Genomic DNA, 20,206 nt, shown 5'->3' with positions numbered 1-20,206 from the left:
CAGAGTAAATTTAGGAAGTAACTGCCACTTTGGAATTAGGTGTTTTCTTATCAATAAGAACATAAGGGAAATGTCATTAATTTGCCATATGTAGTAAACTAATGATCCATACTGTTCCATAATCTAACAAAGACTTCTTGGGGCCATTTATGGTGAAGCATAGTTGCTAATTACCCTTCATTATCTTCCTTAGAAGTTATACTAGTTACTTTTTTTAAAAGAGGTTTTTTAATTGATGTCTTCTGTTTTTACATCATCATAGTTATTCCTGGTATCATTCCTCCTCCCAGAGAGACATTCTGTGTAAGAAGTAATATTTTTTAAAAACAAGAGAGAAAAAAGGGAAAAGAGGAGAAAAAATTGGCACAGTGAAATCAGTACACTGAAAATCAAAAAGACTTATATAATGTCTGAACCTCTCATCTCTACAAAAGGGTGGGTTAGAGGTGTCCTTTTTTGTCTCTTGAGATCTTTACAGTTTTGTTAATTTCACTTTTGATTTTGTGTGTGATTATTTTTTCCATTTATATTCATGTAGATCTTTCTGTGCTTCTCTGTATTCATCACATACGTTTCATACACACAGTAATATTTTATTATATTCATGTACCACAATTTGTTTAGCTATTCCTCAATAGATGGGCCTCTACTTTATTTCCAGTTCTTTGCTGTCACAAAAAGTGCTGCTATAAAAATTTTGATTTTTTTCCTATCAATGTCTTTCTTGAGAGTATAAGCCCATTAATAGAGGCTTTGGTTCAAAAGGTATGGAAATTTTAGTCACGTTTTTTCTAATTCCAAATTGCTTTCCAAAATGAACGTACATTTTGTCACACGTCACAGCTCTACCAACAGTGTGTCAGTATGCCTGTCTTTCCACACTCTTCAACATTGACAATTGCCATTTTTTATCATCTTTGCTAATCTGCAGGATATGAGGTGAAACCTCTAGTTCATTTTGATTTGCATTTCCCTCATTATTAGTGAAAGAATGGAACATTCTCTTATGGGTTTACAAATACTTTGGAATTCTTTTGAGAACTGTTTGTTCATATTCTTTGACCATTTATATGTTCACGAAGGGCCATTAGAAACTTAGTACTTCTTCATTAAAAGCTAATAAATACTCAGTTTGAAATTTTCATCTTTTGGTTCATCTCATTTTTTCCTGTAAACAGAAAAAGAGCTAAGAAAAAATAGGAAAACAATAGAAATTGGACACAGAACCAAGAGAGCATAGAAAAGTGATGTATATGAAAGATAACTGTATAAACCAGAAAAGGAATATAAAGGGGTAGCAGTATCAACCAGAGAGAACAGAAGAGATAAACTAGTAAAATACTATATATTCTTGAGATTAACAGCTCTAGATGCACATGACCTAGCCTGTATTAGTTGAATTCCCTATTTTTATAAGTTTAGCATAGCAAAGCTCCACATATTAGTTTGCTATTGTGACATGATGGCCAAAATAACAGGAAAAGAAAAGAAGAAGAGAAAGGAAGGAAGAAATGAACTCATCTTCATTGTTAGATCACACGTTAGCATAGCTTCCATCACTCTCCTTGGGTTCTAGAATTAGCCCAGTCCTATGCTGTATCACACTTAATCTGATTAATCGATCTTTACCAAAGTTTTGAAAAATTGTTTTTTAGTTCATCCAAGACAAGGCTAAGTTTTTCCAAAAGAAATTTTTACTTTGAAACTAGGAAAAAATAATTAATGCTCACTACCTCTTCCAAGGGTCAGGGAAGAGAATACAGAAAAGAAGAGGAACAGTTGAGTCTGTTTTACTTGTCTGAAGGAGTGGCCAGCCTAGTTCTGGGTGTTCTTCTAAAGTGAAGGTTCAAGTTCCTTCACTTTATCTCAGCCCAGCAGTGACATTATATTGGTACCTCAGAAGCAGACTCAGTCTACCTGACATGATGGACTTTAGCCTGGAAGCTAAAAGATCCAATATGTTTTAAGCCATAATGAAAAATTATTTGCTTTTACTTTCATGTGCTAATATAAAAGCCATTTTCTATATTGCAGATTCTTTTCAATTCTAAAATATCTGATGCAGAATTTATTGAGAATTAAATGGTTCAAATTCATCTCTTTTTTTATTTTAACAGTATATTCATATGTTTCATTTTAGCTGATGAAGTTACTTGGATGGACCCATTGTGCATCTTTTACTGAAAACTGGCTCCCCATCATGTATCCTCCTGATTATTGTGTATTCTGAAATATCAACTAAGACTAAAAATTTAAAAAAAAATGTTTTATAGTGACCTATACAACAAATTTGTGACATTTTTATTCTGATGCATGTTCATCCACTATTAAAATGATGTGTATTTATCAGAAAATTCACTGGTGTGTGGCTTAATACATGTAAACTCAGACCCCTGACATCGAGAAGTTTTCTTAGTGCATCACATTGCTGGCAATGGGATGTGTCTTTACTGCCAGCACCAAGGATTTTCATTTGGGTTGCAGCTTATTGCATGCATATTAGGTTTTTAACTGTTACTTTGAACTGCAAACCTGTAAAATTTCTATTTTTATTTTATAAATGGACAAGGTTTTAAAATGCTTGACTTTAATTTTTTTTCAATTGTATGAAGGCCTTAAAAATAAGCTACATTAGATGTAGCTAAAATTATTTATTAGACTAAAGTAATGGAACCTCATTTCATTTTTTGTTGGCAAACGTTTACATTTTAATTAAGGATTCAGATGAAAAATTGTCACTACTAATATGTGTCATTTGATGGAGCATAGTTCCTCCTATAAATCTTCATCTTGGACTTATTTCAGGCAAATCATTTTTTAAAATATCTACGTGAAGTTCAGAGTATCAGGATGAACTGATACATGTATAAGTGCCAGACAGCTAATTCTTTATCAGGTATTGTAAAGCTATACATATGATATGTTTATTAAAGTTGAAATAATGTAAAACACTTGAGAATAAATGTGCAAAATTGAAGATCAAAGTTCACCATATGCACTCTGATACCTTAAGGAAATTTTTTTATAATTAATAAAAGTGAATATTGAAGCTACTTCAAGTTGGTCTTAATTTTTCATAAATAAAATTTTGAAAAGCTAGTAGCACTTAGCAGAAATATACGTTAAATCTTGTGGGAAAATTTCATTAGTTCATTACTTTATGTTGAAATGCCCTTTGTAGGACTGAAATTACCGAAATCCTGTCTGTGCCACCTGTCATTTGTGTTCCCATGGATAAATCACTTAAATCTTTCTGAGTGTTCATTTTCATCTGTAAAATGAGAGGACTGGACCAAATGACCTTCAAGTCCCCTTCTAATTCTAAATCTGTAACATTATAACAATACTTTCATATATTTTGAATTCTAGTTGTATTATTCGGTTGGCCAAACACTTTTAATTTTCTCTTTGCCCTCAAGACACAAGTAATCATGATAAAGTATATTCAGTGTTCACTCACATAATTCTTTTATTACAAGTATGACTTTTTAATAAGTAGACAGGCCATTGATTTAGTATTCTGAATATCTGAATCTAGAATCAAAGGACCTTAGAGATAGACAACGAATAGCCCCCACTCCAAGCCCCAACAATATAGTTCTTGGTGTCTTTCCTTAGATCCCATTATTGCAAGCAGGACCCCATGAGAAGCACTCACATTTCAGACTGTCACCACTAGCCTTGGTACAAGGTCCACTTATTTATTCCCACATTCCCACCTTTGAACCTAGTATGAAAAGTAAAAATAGTCCCATTGGCTCCATAACACCAAACAGAAGTATCCCAGGAGTCGAAACATGTTGCTTGTTCACTAAGCATAACCTACCAATTCATTGGCTCAATGACTCTTGGCAATTTTCCTAATTTTTTTCTGTTTTCATGATTAGATTTTAAATATTTTTTGACATGAGATTGATGTAGTAAGATTGTAAATATTAAGTAGGCTGTTATTGGCACCACCACTAATTGTGTTGTGGTTGTCATGTGACCTTTAAATAGAGATAATATCTGTTCTGCCTGACTCAAATATGAATACAAAAATGAGAATCCCTGCCTTCAAAGAACTTATATTATGCCAGGCCAAATAAAATAAGTAATAGAGGATTTATATAAAATAAGTGTGCCGTGTTGTGGAGGGTAGTAACAATGGAGCAATTCTCGAAAGGCCTTTGAAGGAGGCCATGCTTGAGCTGAGCCTTAAAGGAAGAGAGGGGTTTCAAGAGGCAGAGCTGAGGAAGGTAGGCTATTGCGGGCTGGAGTGATCACATGTACAGAGCCACAAGTGACAGGAGGGAGTGTCCCAGGAAGAACAGCAGATAGGATAGTTTACCTGTGACATGCTATGTACAACAGAGTAAGACCAAGCACATTGGAGCTATATCGTGAAAACCATAAATACCAAAGGATTTTGTATCCCGTGGGAAATGGAGTGGTAGCTAGTCTGAGCTTTAAGTGCCAGAAGGGAGTTGGTATTTTAACCTAAAGACAGTGGGGGAACACTGAAGCTTCTAGCACAAGGGAAAGGCATGGTCAGGCATACACTTCCACCTTGGGCTCAGAACTGAATAGCGACAGTCCAGGCAAGAAGTGATGATGAGTTTTTTCACTTCTATGAAATGGCTTCTGTGAGGGAGGTATGAAGTGAGATGGGGAAATGAGAGTTGATGTTTGGCAAATGCCAGCAGACCCAGCAGTCAGCTGGGCATATGCTGTAATGAAGATAGAGAGCCCCTGTTATTTCTTCCCGGTTCCTTGGTGGCAGAGGCAAGGGCGAGTTATCTCTCCCAGCTGGCACACCAAAAGGGACTTGTGGGATTGCAGCAAGGAGCCATCACAATCTTAGCACAGGACGGATGTGCTTTTCATGGGCTTGCACAGACTTGAGACACTCAGCAAAAAATGATGAGAGCCACCTCTCTTAGGTCTGCGGGTACTTTGCTCACAGTCTCTTCCAATAAGACAATCCTTTAATAACAAGGTTTGAAGAATAAGGGTTATGAAATAGTTTTATTTGGGAGTGGGGATAATACACAATTTTTTTTTTGAACTGCCAAAATTACCATAAGAGCACAATTTTGAGTAAATGCAACATTGCCATAATCGTAGTGTGCATCATTATAGGATGTTAGCACACGAGGAACTACATTAGACAATAGGCCATGCCATGGAAGGAAGGGGTACCACTTTTCCTGGTACTACTTGATTTGAATAAGCTTCATAAAAATTGGGATCACAGGAGTTCCTGTTTGCCTCTCCAAAAACAAACACAATGCCTCGCACACAATAGGTGCTTAACATTTGAAGTGACTTAAACAATCTGGAATAATTTAAGATTGAATTAAATACTTGAGAGTCAATAGCCAATGCAAAATAATTATCTTCCTCAAAAGTGTACTATAGGGTAAATTTTTACAAAATCCAAAATGTTTTCCAGTGGTATATATTATGAAAATATTAAATGTCGGTACTAAAGGGTAGTAACAATTAGTTAAGAATGCAGTAGTTTCAAATGCTCCCTAAAAAATATTCTGATGGTAATGCACTAAACAAACTCAGACCTGGAAGAATTGGGTTTTCAAGTGGTTGCAACCTCACCCTATAATGTAAATGATATTATACAGTTTGTTTCTTTTATTCGGTTGAATATGTAACTTTTTTGTGAGGAGAAATGGCTTCCGAATAGTAATAACTATTAGCTAGAGAAAATTACTGAGTAAATGCATCATTTAACAAATATGTGTCTCCGTTATACTACAAATGTAGTGTAAAGTTGCATGTTTTAAGGCATGTTGTTGAGGATTCAAAAAAGGAGATGACCATATTCTGAACAAATTTGAAAATAATTCAGCAGTTTTGTGTTAAACTGATATTTTTACCCTATATTACTTCATCAGGAGTTTTAAAAACATAAGCTAAATGTGATTCAGATAATTTGGGAGCGTTTATTTCCAGCATGTAAGAGGGTAAATTCAATTAGGTGACTTTATACTTGTAATATGAATTATAAAGTGTAAATGTAGATACAAAATTTGGTATGACATTAGTTTCTGAGGTTAAGTATGTCTACAAAGCATTTTGAAGACATACATATTTAAATGCTTAATTTCTCAGGTACTTATATCTGTTTTGCCTCAAATATAATGCATCTGTGTTTGCTTCAAAAGGTATGTTAACATGATGCCTTGTTTTCCTGTTTTATTTTAGTCCCATTTTTGTGTTGCTTTAAAAAGCTTGACTGTTGACTCTGGAAATTCAGCAAGTAGTGTTGTGTTGAAAATTTGCTTGAATTTTTCCAAAAATTCATAATCTGTGCTGAATCTGAATTTGTTTGCCCAGAGCAACACTGTCCCTGGCTGACACAAATGTGTCATTGTGGTCAGCAGTTTATCCAGAAAGTAATGATGGTAAACCACATCAGTAGCTAAAATGAAATCGTAATAATAAGCTGATTTAGGGAAATTCAGTTCAAGATCTTCCCCCCACACCAGTTCTCTCACTTCAGGTTGGTGCACTGTACAATTATGTGTATTTTCAAAAATGTTGTATTGGAGGTTTCCTAGCACATCAGGAAGATCCGTTGCTGTCACATGTGCTCCTAGGAAAGAAAAAAAAGCCAGTCAACAATTACCAGGTAATATTTTGGTGTCTCTTGGGCAATTATATTAGATACTCTGGGAAGATATAAAGAAAAAAGGTATGGTTTTAAACTGTGATGGGAAGATATGGGGAAATAAGAACGTAACATACTTAAGGATTGTCATACTCATTGACTATAGTCAATAGTTTATAAATGCCTTTTTATAGGTGTCTCTGACTTTACTTCTTCCTTTATTTTAGTATTCACATCTCATTTTCTTTTCTCAAAACAAATTCTTTGTTGCAAGACTGGCAAAAGTGTTTGAAAAAGTCTTAGCACTTTCTTAAGTTAATTAAAATAGGGATTCTAAAACTGTGAAGAATTCCTGTATTTTTGCAATAATCATAAGTTTAGATGAGCTGTCAAACAATGTACTGACCTAATAGACTAGCCACAATTGACACAAGTCCTGGTCCAGCCCCAATTTCAATTACTGTGGCACCTTGAAGCTTGAGTTCTGTACTGTGTTGTTCCAAATATTGACACAAAGCTACAGCCTAAGAAAGAGTAAAATGTTGCAGTTAGACACAACTAAGAGATTGGACATCAGAGTTCTAGACTTCATTAGCTTGGAAGAAAGCCGTCTCAGCTCTTCCCCCAAGATCCTTGCCAAATTTAAAACCTATGAAATTTTTTGGGCTTCAGTCTTTTCATATTTTTTTTTTAAAAAGATTTGGAATATATGGATCTTAAATACCCCTTCTAATTCCAAATTGCCTTAAGTATGGAATCCTAAAGTTCTGTGAGTATAGAATTTGACAGTGACTGACAGAAAGGATCACAGGATTATAAAACTTTGAACTTCAGGTGATTTTGATTTAATTAGTCCTTTCTCCACTCCCATTTTAGAGAGGAGAAAACTGAGGCACAGATAGTGACTTGCAAAAAGTCATAGAAATAGTAACTGGCAAAAGAAAAATTCAATCCCTGGCTGGCCCTTTGACTCCAAATCTCATATGCTTTTAAAATTCTAAAAGACATCTTTGTACTATAGAATCTTAAAATGAGGATGGCAAAGAAATCTGTTCTATAATATTCTACTTGATAATACTGATAACTTAAAGCAATCCCCACAGATTTAAAGGATCATCTGTGACCTTAGACTATCAAATTCCCTTGCTTCCTACAAAGTAAAAGTAAATAAGTTATGATGTTAATTCATAGCTATTCCCAAATTGTTCTAAACATTTTGCTGTAACTTTTGAGTAACTTCTCTCTTAATGCTATATTCAAATTGGAATGGATTTTTTAAAAAGTTCATTTAGTAACCATATATAGAACTTTTCCAATTTTCTCCCCTCAAAAAAAAAATCATTTTTGATTTGTATTGATGCAGAATAGAGAAACAGTATGATGTGGAAGGAAGTATATTAACTAGACCTTCTGTCAGAAAACCTGAATTCAAATCCCAGTTTTGAAACTTAACAACTGTATAAAATCAAGCAAGCCATTATACAGGCTCTTTGAGCCTTAGTTTTCTCACCTGTATACTATAACTGATATTTACACTCCCAGTTTTCAAGGTTATTGTGATGATCATCTTGTAATTAATATAAGTGTGCATTTCTGATTCAGTGGAGAATAATGAAGTTTCTTTTTGCAAGGTAGCCCTACCTTAGAATAAAGAGGTTTGTAAGGAGGGCTATGTCAGAATGATATTTAGGCATGAAATACCTTTTAAGATGCCTCAAGATTTAAAAGCAATAAATTGAACTCTATGAAGCCACAGCAGACTTGGCTGGCCTCAGTCAGGTAGACTGGGAATGAGACCTATCTCTTGAAATATGCTGGCTGTGTAGCCCTGGGCAAATCTAGCCCCAGGAAACTTTTTAGAAGTTGCAAACATTTGTTGTTCTGCCTTGTAGGAGAAGAATCCTCACCCCATGGCACCCTATAGACCAGTGAAATCAGTGGTATAAGATTCCCCCACCCCAAAGAGAGCACCGCATCTTAAATATCATTTGTATACTTTCAGTGTCAATCAGCAAACATTTATTAAATGCTTACTATGTACTGAGGCAGTGTGCTAGATGCTGGGGATACAATTACAAAAATGAGACCGTTTCTACACTTAAATTTATATTGTGCTAGGTGTTAAGTATAGATAAGGGATTCATAACCTTGCTCTCTCTTCACCTCCCCCCCTTCCCAAAAAATACAAAATGATTTTGAGGAAGGGCACATTAATAACTGGGAAAGTTGCACAAAATTTCTTGAAGGGGGTAGTAAATGAGCCTTGAAGGGAGCTAGAAGAATATTTCAGGTATAGGGGAACCAACCACCCTATTCAAAGGTGCAGAATCTGGAGAAGGAATGTTGTGAAGATCAACAAACAGTTCAATTTAAATAGAGTGTGTGTGTGTGAGAGGGAGTATAATCAAACTGTAGGCTGGAGTCAAATTGGAAAGGTCTTGAATTTCTAAGGGGCAGCCAGGTGATACAGAGGATGGAGTTTTGGGCCTGAAGTCACAAAGACTCATCTTCCCGAATTCAAATCTGGCCTCAGACACTGATTAGCTGTGTGACCCTGGGCAAGTCATTTAACCTTGTTTGCTTCAGTTTCCTCATCTGTAAAATGAACTGGAGAAGGAAATGGCAAACTACTCTAGTATCTTTGCCAAGAAAACCCCAACTGGGGTCAGGAAGAGTCAGACATGACTGAACAATTAATTTCCAAAGAAAAGTTTGTATTTTCAATGGTAAATTGGGTCAATCATTTACTTTTTAATATTTTATGTGACTAGGATGATGTTAACTGAATAATTCTACTTCTGGAATAATCAACACTAAATTTAATAGCATATTTAGCCAAATGATTTATATTCTGTTTTTTATTTGTATGCTCAGAACAATATCCTGATATAAAAGAGATCATGAATATACATCCATTATTTTTATGCCTCTTTCCCCCATTTCCAGAGTTTTGGGGGTATTTAGTTTAAATGATTTTTATTCTATTCTTTGTATTATGATACTAATGGTATTAGCCAACTGCTAAAGCATGAAAGCATTTCTCCTAAGATATCAAACGCTCTTGTCTTTGCCACAAGCTCCTTGTGAAATTAATTGCTTGAATAGTTCATCAAATTCATTAATTTAGAGGAAAAAAACAGAGGACTTGGGTTCAGATGCCAGCTCTCAGCCTACTACCTGGTTAATATTGGGCAAGTCATTTCATTGTTTCTTCATTTGTAAAATGAGGATGACTTGAAGGTTCTTTCCAACTCAAAATGTGACTTTTCACAGAGCAGAATTTTGAAATTTGAATTCACTTGGAAATGTTTTTGAACTTCGCAAGGTACTTTCTTTTATGGATCTTAAGAGATTGAGGCACTAATATGTTGGTCAAGTATGTTGTCAGAAACATTCCTAGGCATTCCTATCTCTATATTCTCGTTTTCTGTCAGAGTGAACATACTTTTTTTTCTACTACAAAGAAATTTTGAAATAAGGGTATTCTCTACTACATAGCCATAGTAGCACAGTGTCTAATGCAGAGCACTTAATAAATCCATGCTCCTTTCCTCCCTACCCTATAGATATTGATATGTATGTAGACAGATAAAGAGATAGATGCATATATATGTGTGTGTGTGTGTGTATACATATATATATAGTAAATATATATGGCAAATATAGTGACTTTATATTTCAAAAAAATGTTATCATAAAGTTAACAATTGACTTACACCTGGCCACACTACTGCTCCATAGCTCTCTATTGATTCTTGAATAATAATATTCTTGCCTGCATATGAATAATGTTCCTTAGTATAACTGTTATAATTTGTAGGAAGAAATTTCTGGAGTTTAGGAAGAGAAGAGGATCTTGCATCATTGAGATCTATGGGTAAAAAAAATGTACTTTATTATTGGCAATAGTGCAGTAAAGTTATTACAATAGAAATATTTTTCAAATAGTTCTCTAAAGATAGAGGAATGCTACTTAATGCCAGATTAGTCTGAATCTGCCAGATATGCTTATATAGCCCACTGTAGCTGTAGTAATGAAATATCTATGTATATGAATATTCACATATGCAAAAAATCAAATTATTCAGAACAATCTCTGTCCAGCACCCCTTTCCTACATTTATATCGTTTCAAGCTTCTAAGTACTCTGTGCTGATCACTGGAGACATGTGAACAAGTTTTCACATCAAATGGATCCAAGTAAAAGTAGTCCTGAACAGAAGGGAACAGGTTAATAATATGTTCCCTCCTTACTATTGGTCAGATTTAAACTAAAGATAATAATAATGATAACAATTGATATTAACTTAGAGCTTTATAGTTTGAAAAACACTTTACATATATTGTAATAATTGTTTTCTATGTCTGCTTGTTAATGAATGCATATTTTGAATCCAGTTATAAGTTGCTATCAAAAATTCATCCAATCTAGATCCCAATCAAAATGATCCTGCTAGATAGCTCTATTAAACTGTTTTACCTTTAAATATTGCTTCTTGGGCATTAGAAACATAAACTACTATTAATCATAGTATTCAAATTGAATGTAAAACATGAATGTAAGTCTTTTACTTCTCACTATGTGCCAAGTACTGTGTTACATGCTGGAGATGCAAATTTTTTAAAATAAGAGGGCCCTTGATCTCAAGAAGCTCATCGTCCTATTGGGGAAGACTGCACATTAGAGATAGCCCAGCTACAAGGCAGATAACAATGGTCTGAAAGTCTTAAGGACTCGTGTAACAAGGCCAATGGCAAGGCCTAAGGGTTAGATCAGATGACATCAGTAGGTCAGATGACTCCCTCTTCCCACCTCCCATGCACTGTTCTTTTGTCCCACTCAAATGCCATTAGAGCAAAATTATAAAAATTAGAACCCTCTATAATAATTAAAATAATAAAATTACCATCAAAGTCCAGAAGAAAAGGTTACAGTGTACCTCCCATGCTAATTATACAAGCATTCAAATCATAATGTAATTTATCTAACAGGATATATTACCTTTTCTAGTGTCAGGGCATTCTCCTGTAACTTGGGAACAAACAGCATTCTCCTGTAACTTGGGAATGCATTCATTTTCTTGGAACCTGACTTGAGATTTGTCCCTATTGTCCTCTGTTTTTCTTTCTTCAGGATGCTTAGCAGAACTTGAACACACATCCATAATCTAACCAGGCTAGAGGAGAAATACCTAGGCAAAAAACTAAAACAAAGTACAAATTAAATACATGTTTTGGAATTTGAGATTTGGTGTTTTTCTAGGGCCTCCAAGTTACAGATTTATAAAACTTAGCAGTACCATTTCCTGTTCCAAATTTTCATTTTTTGCCAGTTTCTTGAGTCTAGTTGCTTTTACAAGAATTTGTCTGTGTATAGACGTACCTTTTCTTAGAGTGCTGTCAAGGTTGATGAATTCTTGGTCATTGCTTTGTATCCTCATCTCTGCCTTGGTTCAACTTCCTGAAACAAGGTGCTTCTCCCAGGAAAAGCTCATCACTTTTAATCTTATCACTATGCTGCTGACTGACTCAAACTTTGTATACCACTTCCTTCAGCCTCCTCTCCACTCTGAGTGATTGGAGGGCTGGAGGGTAGAATTTAAAATCCTCCCAAAGTTTTCCTATATAGAGGGCAGAGAGTGGACTTTCAGCTCATTCCACTTAGCATCTGCAGCTCTGCTCAGTTTCAACTCCAAGGCACAATTTTCCCCAGTGCTGAGTACCCCCTGAGATCCCCAACCTTCCCTGCCCCTCAAACTTCTGCACCCCTTGTGTCATCTTCCCCATAAGATTGTAAGCTCCTTAGTATAATGTCTGGCATATACTAGATGCTTACTAAACATGTATTGAATTGAATCATCAGTTGGAAATATCTGATACTCTTGGTCATGTTGATTTCCTCCTGACCGCTATCTTTTATTACATTTTACCAAATAAGTTCTGATAATAATGTTATTGTTGCATTTTTGGCATTTCATATAACTATAATTGGGAAGTTGGTAGCATCTGACACCACTAAAATAATAGTGATGCCCTTCCCTACACAGGTGGGAGACTCAGTTCTTTCCCATTGGTTTCCAGCAATTTTATCAGTCTTTCACAGAACCACACTTCAAATCAAATGAAAAGAACAGATTGTTGACAATCAAGTCAGAAAACAGTCCTCAAGTAATAAAGAGGACTTTTCCTATCTAGTTCCCCTGGGCTGGAAGTATTTAACAAGTGGCCAATAGCAGGTTCCTTGAACAGTTGTAGTCTAAAGAGATTAAGGAAAGAAAGATCCTAGGTGGACAGAAGGACACGGGCAATCTGCTAAAATGGGAGGTGGGGGGGAGGGGTGGATCAGCAAAATGCATCCCAAAATGCTAAGCAATAGCATCCTTTGAGAAGTGCAGGAATTAGCCGTACGGTTCATATCCTAAGGGCAGGAAGGAACTATACCCTCCTCTTCTTGATTGTTTTTGGGATACCTAGGGTAGTATCTTGTGTTTTTTTAGATCACTCTTGTGATCTGGTAGAAGCAACTCCCTCTACCAATTACTCTGCTATTTATAATCTTATTTATAAACTTGATCTAAGAGATCAAGTGATTTGTCCAGTGACACACAGGCCATATGTGAGCATCAGGGCTTGAATTCAGATCTTCCAGATGCCATAATGCCTAAGGACTTGAAAAACATTTGCTGAGTTGAACAGAATATTGGAATCAACTGCTAGAGGAATTTTTAGAAATTATAGTTATAAAAAGCTGCTACCGTCACTAACCAGAGGATAGTTTCTATGTATGTGTTTTCATTTTGACAAATACAAATGGTTCATGGGGTCTTTCAGGTGCAGACCAGAAGTGCATCTTCATGTATAAAGGTGAGCAATATATTAAAAACGCTCCGGATCCTTCAGTTGTTTAACTCAGAATGAGGTTAGCCTGACTTACAGATCCATGATTAGCCTATTGTGAGCTTATGGATTTACATAGGAGTGGAAGTGTCCATCTTTCCCTGTTAGAGAATGCTCTGTTAAGGACATAGGTTGGGACTGTCTACCATGTGTACCAATGTACATGCACTCTGACAGAGGCAGCTAGGCGGTACAGTGACTAGAACACTACACCTGGAATTGGGAAGATTCGAATTCAAAAACTGAACTTAAATTCAAATCCAAACTTAGACACTTACTAGCTGTGTGACTCTGGGAAGTCACCCAGTCCTTCTGAACCTCACTTTGTTTTAAGTGTAAAATGGGAATTCTAATAGCACCTACTTCCCAGATTTTGTGGTTAGAATCAAATGAGACAATATTTCTAAAGTGTTTAGCACAGTGCTTGGCATATATAGAAGGCACTATATAAATGTTATATAGTAATAGTAGTAGCAGTAGTAGTAGTAGTAGTAGTAATAGTAGTAGTAGTAGTAGTAGTGGTGGTGGTAGTAGTAGTAGTAGCAGTAGGAGTAGCAGTAGTAGGAGTAGCAGTAGTAGTAGTGGTGGTGGTGGTAATAGTATTAGCAGTAGTAGCAGTAGTAGTAGTAATAGCATCTATCTGCCAAGGTTGTTGTGAGGATTAATTGAGATAATAGTTGTAAAGAATTGTGCAGCACTTAGCACAATGCCTGGCACATAGTCGGTGCTCTGTAAATGCTTTTTCCCTTCCTTCCTCTCCCCTAGACCTCAGTTTCCTTATCTGTAAAATGAGTGTTAGACAAGATGGTTGCTGAAGTCCCTTCTACCATGAAGCTTTTCATCTATGATATGCTCCAATCTAGGATAACTAATACGAGTTTTCAGTGATGTGGCTTAGTGATCCTGACCAAGAATACTATATTAAGAATCAAAGGACCTAAAGTTCAAATGCCCTCTCTGTTACTTATTATCTTCATAATCAGGATTTCACCCTTCATCCATAATATGAAGTTGGAAGGAGGTAAAGAAGCAAGCATTTATTAAGTTCCTATTGTGTGCCAGTCACTATGCTAAGAGATTTATAAATATCTCTCAATCTTCTTAACAGCTTGCCCAAGGTCAAAGAGGCAAGATTTGAACTCAGGTCCTCCTGACTCCAGGTCCAGTTTGCTACCCAAGGCACAACTTAGATAGGTCTAGGTTAGAAAAGATGATCTCTCAGGGGCTAAATTTGGAGTAAAAAGACCTATGTTCTGCTATGTATTAACTATATGACAATGGGTAAGTCACAACTTCTCTGGCTTAATTTCATTTTTCTCATCTGTAAAATGAAGGCATCAATCCAGATGAACTCTGATATTTCTTCCTCATGTTAAATCTATGATTTTATCATTTAACAAAATTGTTAAGGCTCTACTTAATATATGCCAAGGTAGATATGGATATCTACATAACTAAATCTGGAGATATGAATATAAAAATGAAACAATCTCTGCCCTTAAGGAATTTACAGCCTATGATCTCAGTTTGCTTCAATCCAATTAAACCATTTTATTTAAGCCTCTTTTATTAAGTTCTTATGTGCAAGGCACTGGACTTCCAGCTTTAAATCCATGACACTTTGGAAGAAAAAGTGATGATTCCTAGGCCATATGTCTAATAACAGTTTGGACAGAGTCTTAAGATAAACTAGTGATATATATATATATTATATTATATTATATATCATGATTTTATATATATATATCCATACATATCCATATATATGTATGTATATGCATATATATTTTATATATGATGATTTTATATATATATATCCATACACATACATACACACACACATATATATGTGTATATGCACATATATATGTGTGTGTGTGTATATATATATATATATATATATATAAAATCATTGATAGCATTTTTGATAAATCATCTGTGAAATAAACCTCTCAGATCATGCTGTTAAAAATAGTCGTCCAGCTATGGACCCTCATTATTACATAGTACTAAGGTAGGCTTACTGCCAAAGGGAAGCTTGCTGGGTCTGGCACTGGCATATTTACTCTTAAAGCATAGCTTCTGAATATTTGCCTTTGGTATAGCCTCTTGTGATTTATTTATGAATAATAACAAGAAATGGATGATAACTTCAAACTGATTTCTGACAGCTGTCAAAGTGTTCGCAAAAATCAACTAATTTTGGAAGCATCTACCATGTTTTACTCCTCCTTGAACATTGGTGAGTAACGCCAACTGTTTTGTACAATTAGTAAGGAAAAAGAGACTGATATCATTCACCCAGCCTGGTATGGGTCATCTTTTGCCTTACTTTTACTTCCTGTTTTTCACTGGAATTGGCAGAGACAGTGAAATATTCTAGATGTTTTACATAAAATTAATTTTTACCTTATCTGTTTAACACCATAGGTGCACTCTTGATGATGATAATGCTATATACTGTTTTTGCTTTCCCTAGGTCATTAGGCAGATGCCAACGTTAGACTTATTGTTATTGCAATGACCTCCTAGCTGTTCTTCCTGCTTCTGGTCTTTCCTCTTTAAAATCCCGTTCACATAAATACCAAAATAAATTTCCTAAAGCACTGGTCTGACCAAGTCACTCAACTGCTCAATAAAATCCATTGACTGTTATCTAAGATGAAAAACAAATTCCTGTATTGGACATTTAAAGACCTTCACAGTTTGACTGCAGCCTTATATTATTCTCCTTCCTGCACCCTACTGTCAAGTCAAAATGACCTTCTCTCCTTTCCTTATCCACTACACTCCATCTCCCATTTTTATGTTATTGTCCTTCCTTCATTAGAATGCATTCCCTCCTCATCTCTTTCTCTCAGCTCTACTTTCTTTTAAAACTCAGCTCAAACCTTCTGCATAAAGCTTTTCTTGATTGCTACCAGCAACTAGTGCCCACTCAAAGTAATCTTGTATATATATGAATATTTTTCCCCCAATATGATGTTAAGCTCCTTGAGGACAGAAACTTTTATGTGTTTGTGTCTCCCCAGTACTTTGCCCAGTCCCTAGCCCCTAGCAGAGAGTGGATGCTGTGCTAGCAAATGCTTGCTAACTGATAACTGCCAAATCTGATACAAGATAGAATACAAGATACAACATAGAAGCGCATTATCTCAGAGTTGGAAGAGACCTCAGAAGCCTAAGCAACAATCCCTTCTAAACATCTCTTAGTGGAAAGACCTCTACTTCGGAGGCACTAATTACCTGTTAAGGCAGACCATTCCGCTTTTGGACAGCTCTAAATGTTAGGAAGTTGCTCTTTTTATCAAGTCACAGTCTCATTCTTTGCCATATTCTTTCCAACCATAGCTGCTCCAGAGGTGGGGAACCTTCAGCCTCGAGGCCACATGTGGCCTTCTAGGTCCTCAAGTATGGCGCTTTGGCTGAATTCAAACTTCATAGAAGATCTAGAGGGCCACATATGGCCTCAAGGCTGAAGGTTCTCCACCCCTATACCTAGACCATGCCTCTGGGACCATGTAAAAGAAATATAATTTCTCTATCAATTGACAATCCTTCACATGTTTAGGTACCTAGGATTTTGGGTGGGAAGTATTTTTTTTAATTTATGAAGCAGATTTTTTTTTAACTCAAATGACTTTGCATTTACCTCCATAAAATTTCATCTTGTTTTATATTCAGTTCATCACTTTTGCTTGTCAAAATCTTTTCTGGATACTATTTGTATTATCTGCAAATTTGATGTGTATGCAGTCTATGTCTTCATTCAATTCATCCTATTATTGATAAAAAAAATTCTTGAACGAACCTACACCACTGTGGGGAACAAGGAGAGGTCTCTCTTCATGTTGATAATCTTTAATAATCACTTTCTGGATGAGCCATTCAACCATTTCCAAATCCACCTAAGGACACTGGATGTATGTAAAACACTTCGATCACCTACAAAGGAGAGTAGCCTGTCCTGAAGTTCAAATATTTAGAAATCAATTTATCCCATTCAGTAAGCAAGAGAAGAAGGTAATTGTCTATCTCAACCCTGTAGTTTTCAAAGTAAAAGCTAGAATTTTTTTTTTAAAGAATGCTGCCCCATTTTTACTCTTATCTGGCATGAAATTGACTGTAGTTAAGACAGACCATGAAGGACAGTCAAAGAGCTGCTAGAATTAATGGAAAATTATCTCCTACCCTTCATCTCTCATTTTTGCCCATAAGGATATCATGAGAGGTTCTGTCAGTTCAGAAGGTGAATAACTCAATCAGGAAAAAAATGTGCCAGACCTAGACAGACTGAGCAAACTTTCCTTTAGCAGTAAATTTTTTTTGTACTATTTAGCAAAGGCGGTCCACGCCTATACAATTTACGTAGAAATAATATACCACATAACGTGTAAACCAACACTCTAACTTCACGCTACTTAAAAAAATAGATTGCTTGAAAAATACTTTAACATTGTCAGACATTGAATTGATTGCCCTGCCCATTTCTCTTACTAATCTGAGCATCCATAACTCTAGAGGGGGAAGCCCTCCAAGCAGATTTTTTTTTCTTCCCTGGTCTTTCATTCCCTCTTTCCTAAGCACACCCCTTTCCCATCATCCAATTTACTCTTTAGCAAGAGAATATCCTTTCCTCTATAGTTGCAAAGGACAAAGTGTTGAACCCTGCTTCAGGAAGGGGTTAATCAAGTAGACTGATAATTTATTTAAATTCATAAAATATCATCAAATTCAAGTCTTTTGAGTTAATTTAGCTTTTAACATGTATAAAATCCTACACCTTCTTTTCTTGGCCTCCTTTCTCTGCATCCCTTCTTTTGTGTCTTTTTTTCTTAGATTGTATGAGGCTTATATAGAGTAAAATTGTGCCTCTCTATGTTATATGTTCTGAAACCTAGAAATTTACCAGGGCTTAATAAATATTAAATAACTACACATTCTGTTTTTTAACAATGTTAAAATTCTAGAAAAGATAGATTTCAAGATTAGAGTCAAGCATAAAAATCCCATGCATTACAATGGGATTCTATCCATAAAATACACAAATTCTTCAATTGTATTGAAGAGAATGTCATTTAAGAGATTAATGTTGGAGTGAAATGAAAGAAAACTCCCTCCTTCATCATACTCAATAATATGTGAAATTTATTTTCCATTTCCAAAGCCAGGTGCACATTGATAAGCAGCTGCAAAGCACCTGAAAAAATTACTGACCCTCCCTTGCTAAGTGTTAGTCTCATATTATCAGTTTACAAGGAACGTTTAAAAGGCAGCTACACGATCTGAAAGGTTTTCCAAAATGATTTCGTTAGTGCTTAGAACAATCGTGCCAAGCGGTTAGTTTAAGAGAGTTGTCATTACCTTCTGCACCAGAGCAGGTTTGAAGTTGCCTGTGCATCCTCCAGTCCCTCTGGGTTTTATATAGATCTGCACCTGAAAGAATTAGTTATTGCACAAAAGCCAGCCAGTATGAGTTTGTTCTATTTTAGGGTAGCATTACCCACCAGCTCTTACAGGGAAGTTACTATGTTACACTTCTTAATGTAGTCTACGCAATGCAAATGAGAATCTCTCTGCAGAGGTCCGGAGAGGGAGCTGTTCTCTCAGTTACCTAGTTGCTGAGATGTGGTTTGAAAATCGTAACTTCTTACTGTTTCACTTGGGATGGGGGTGGGAAAGGAGGAACAGAGTAGGGCAGACTCTCAAGATACCCTGCGAACATCTTATGGCTAAAAGAGTGCAGTAAATTCAAGGCTCTGGTAAACAGACACTGGTTGAGGAAACCAGAAATAAGCCAGTGTATTACAGGCAGGAACTCCCAAGATTCAAGTAGAAGGCCCAGGTGAAGAGATACAAGAGAGACCTGGGTTTGAATTTTAAAATGTGGTGCTCGGGGGTGACAGCAGGGAGCAGGAAATCAGGGAGACTCGTCCTGAAATAACAAGTTGAAGCCACTGGAGTTATTTTGTGGCAAACGAAAGTCAGTCTTATGGGGGAAAGTGTCTTCATTCAGGAAGAGAAGAGCCTTAGGATGAAAGTCTAATAAACATAAAAATTTAAATTTTTAAAAAATAATCATTTATATGTAATGAGAAGTATATTTACTGAATATTTCTAGTTTTGGAATTAAATTATCCTGGAGTTAATTTAACTGAAACAAATATAAAATCCTATACCTTCTTTCCATGACCCCTCTCCTCATTTCCCCTCTTTTGTATTTTTCCCCCAGATGCTTTGATTTTTACATAGAGAGTCAAATATGTTTCTCTATGTTATATACTTGAAAACTGGGCATTTTATCAGTAGTTAGTAAATATCAAATAAATGCCCATTCTGTTTTTTTGTTTTGTTTTTGCTTTTTACCCCCAGGGCTAAAAACTTTATGTTCTATTAGTGTCTGCAGTTCTGCTATGTATCCACTAGGTGCCAGCTATACCTGTCAGTAATATGAAAAGGGCATCTTGTCCTGGGCTTGCTTTTTTAAAATAGAGAAGAAAAAAGGCTATTGGGGAAATATCACACATATATATGTGTACTTAAATAATTTCATCGGCATGCGCATTCTCTCCCATCAGTGCAAATAGCAGTGCCTCCTTCATTTTTATCCATGTTCTTTAATGGAATCTTCCATTTGAGAACTACCCAGCATGCCAGAGGCCTGCTTCTAGGTCTTTTGTATTTCACTGGTACAAGCTG

General features: G+C 35.8%; 2 protein-coding genes across 6 annotated transcripts in view; one reads left to right on the top strand and one right to left on the bottom strand.

The window, feature by feature from the left end:
- The window catches only part of TPP2 (tripeptidyl peptidase 2), a 96,621-nt gene extending 93,568 nt beyond the window's left edge, over positions 1-3,053 (top strand). For 3 of the 5 annotated variants that reach the window (XR_011969886.1, XM_072622022.1, XM_072622020.1), the window contains one exon: positions 2,141-3,053. Coding sequence is in view for 3 of the 5 variants with exons in the window: in XM_072622022.1 (XP_072478123.1) it covers positions 2,141-2,230 (90 nt within the window). In the remaining 2 variants the exon portion in view is untranslated. Of the gene's footprint in view, positions 1-262; positions 390-2,140 lie in introns of those variants that run through there. The other 2 variants (XR_011969885.1, XM_072622021.1) reach the window with 2 other exon arrangements.
- Positions 3,054-6,112: 3,059 nt separating this feature from the next.
- On the bottom strand, positions 6,113-11,810 carry METTL21C (methyltransferase 21C, AARS1 lysine). Its single transcript, XM_072622024.1, has 4 exons — positions 11,613-11,810; positions 10,327-10,481; positions 7,017-7,134; positions 6,113-6,595 (listed from the first exon to the last, which is right to left on the bottom strand). The coding sequence occupies exons 1-4, from the start codon at positions 11,773-11,775 to the stop codon at positions 6,201-6,203; spliced, it is 831 nt and encodes a 276-aa protein (XP_072478125.1). The 5' UTR covers positions 11,776-11,810; the 3' UTR covers positions 6,113-6,200.
- Positions 11,811-20,206: the final 8,396 nt, after the last annotated feature.

The sequence above is a fragment of the Notamacropus eugenii genome, chromosome 6 (genome assembly GCF_028372415.1).
Source record: "Notamacropus eugenii isolate mMacEug1 chromosome 6, mMacEug1.pri_v2, whole genome shotgun sequence".
Taxonomy (NCBI): domain Eukaryota; kingdom Metazoa; phylum Chordata; class Mammalia; order Diprotodontia; family Macropodidae; genus Notamacropus; species Notamacropus eugenii.
The sequence above is the reverse complement of the archived record's forward strand: the minus strand, read 5'-3'. Positions and strand labels throughout refer to the sequence as shown.

Bases quoted from the DNA above. Each gene is read 5' to 3' on its own strand.
- METTL21C (XM_072622024.1), bottom strand. From the start codon at position 11,775: ATGGATGTGTGTTCAAGTTCTGCTAAGCATCCTGAAGAAAGAAAAACA. The intron at 7,135-10,326 runs GTAAGTCAATTG...ACTCTTTCTTAG, and splicing joins GAGCAGTAGTGTGGCCAGGT to GCTGTAGCTTTGTGTCAATA. The intron at 6,596-7,016 runs GTCAGTACATTG...TTTCTTTCCTAG, and splicing joins AATTGTGGCTAGTCTATTAG to GAGCACATGTGACAGCAACG.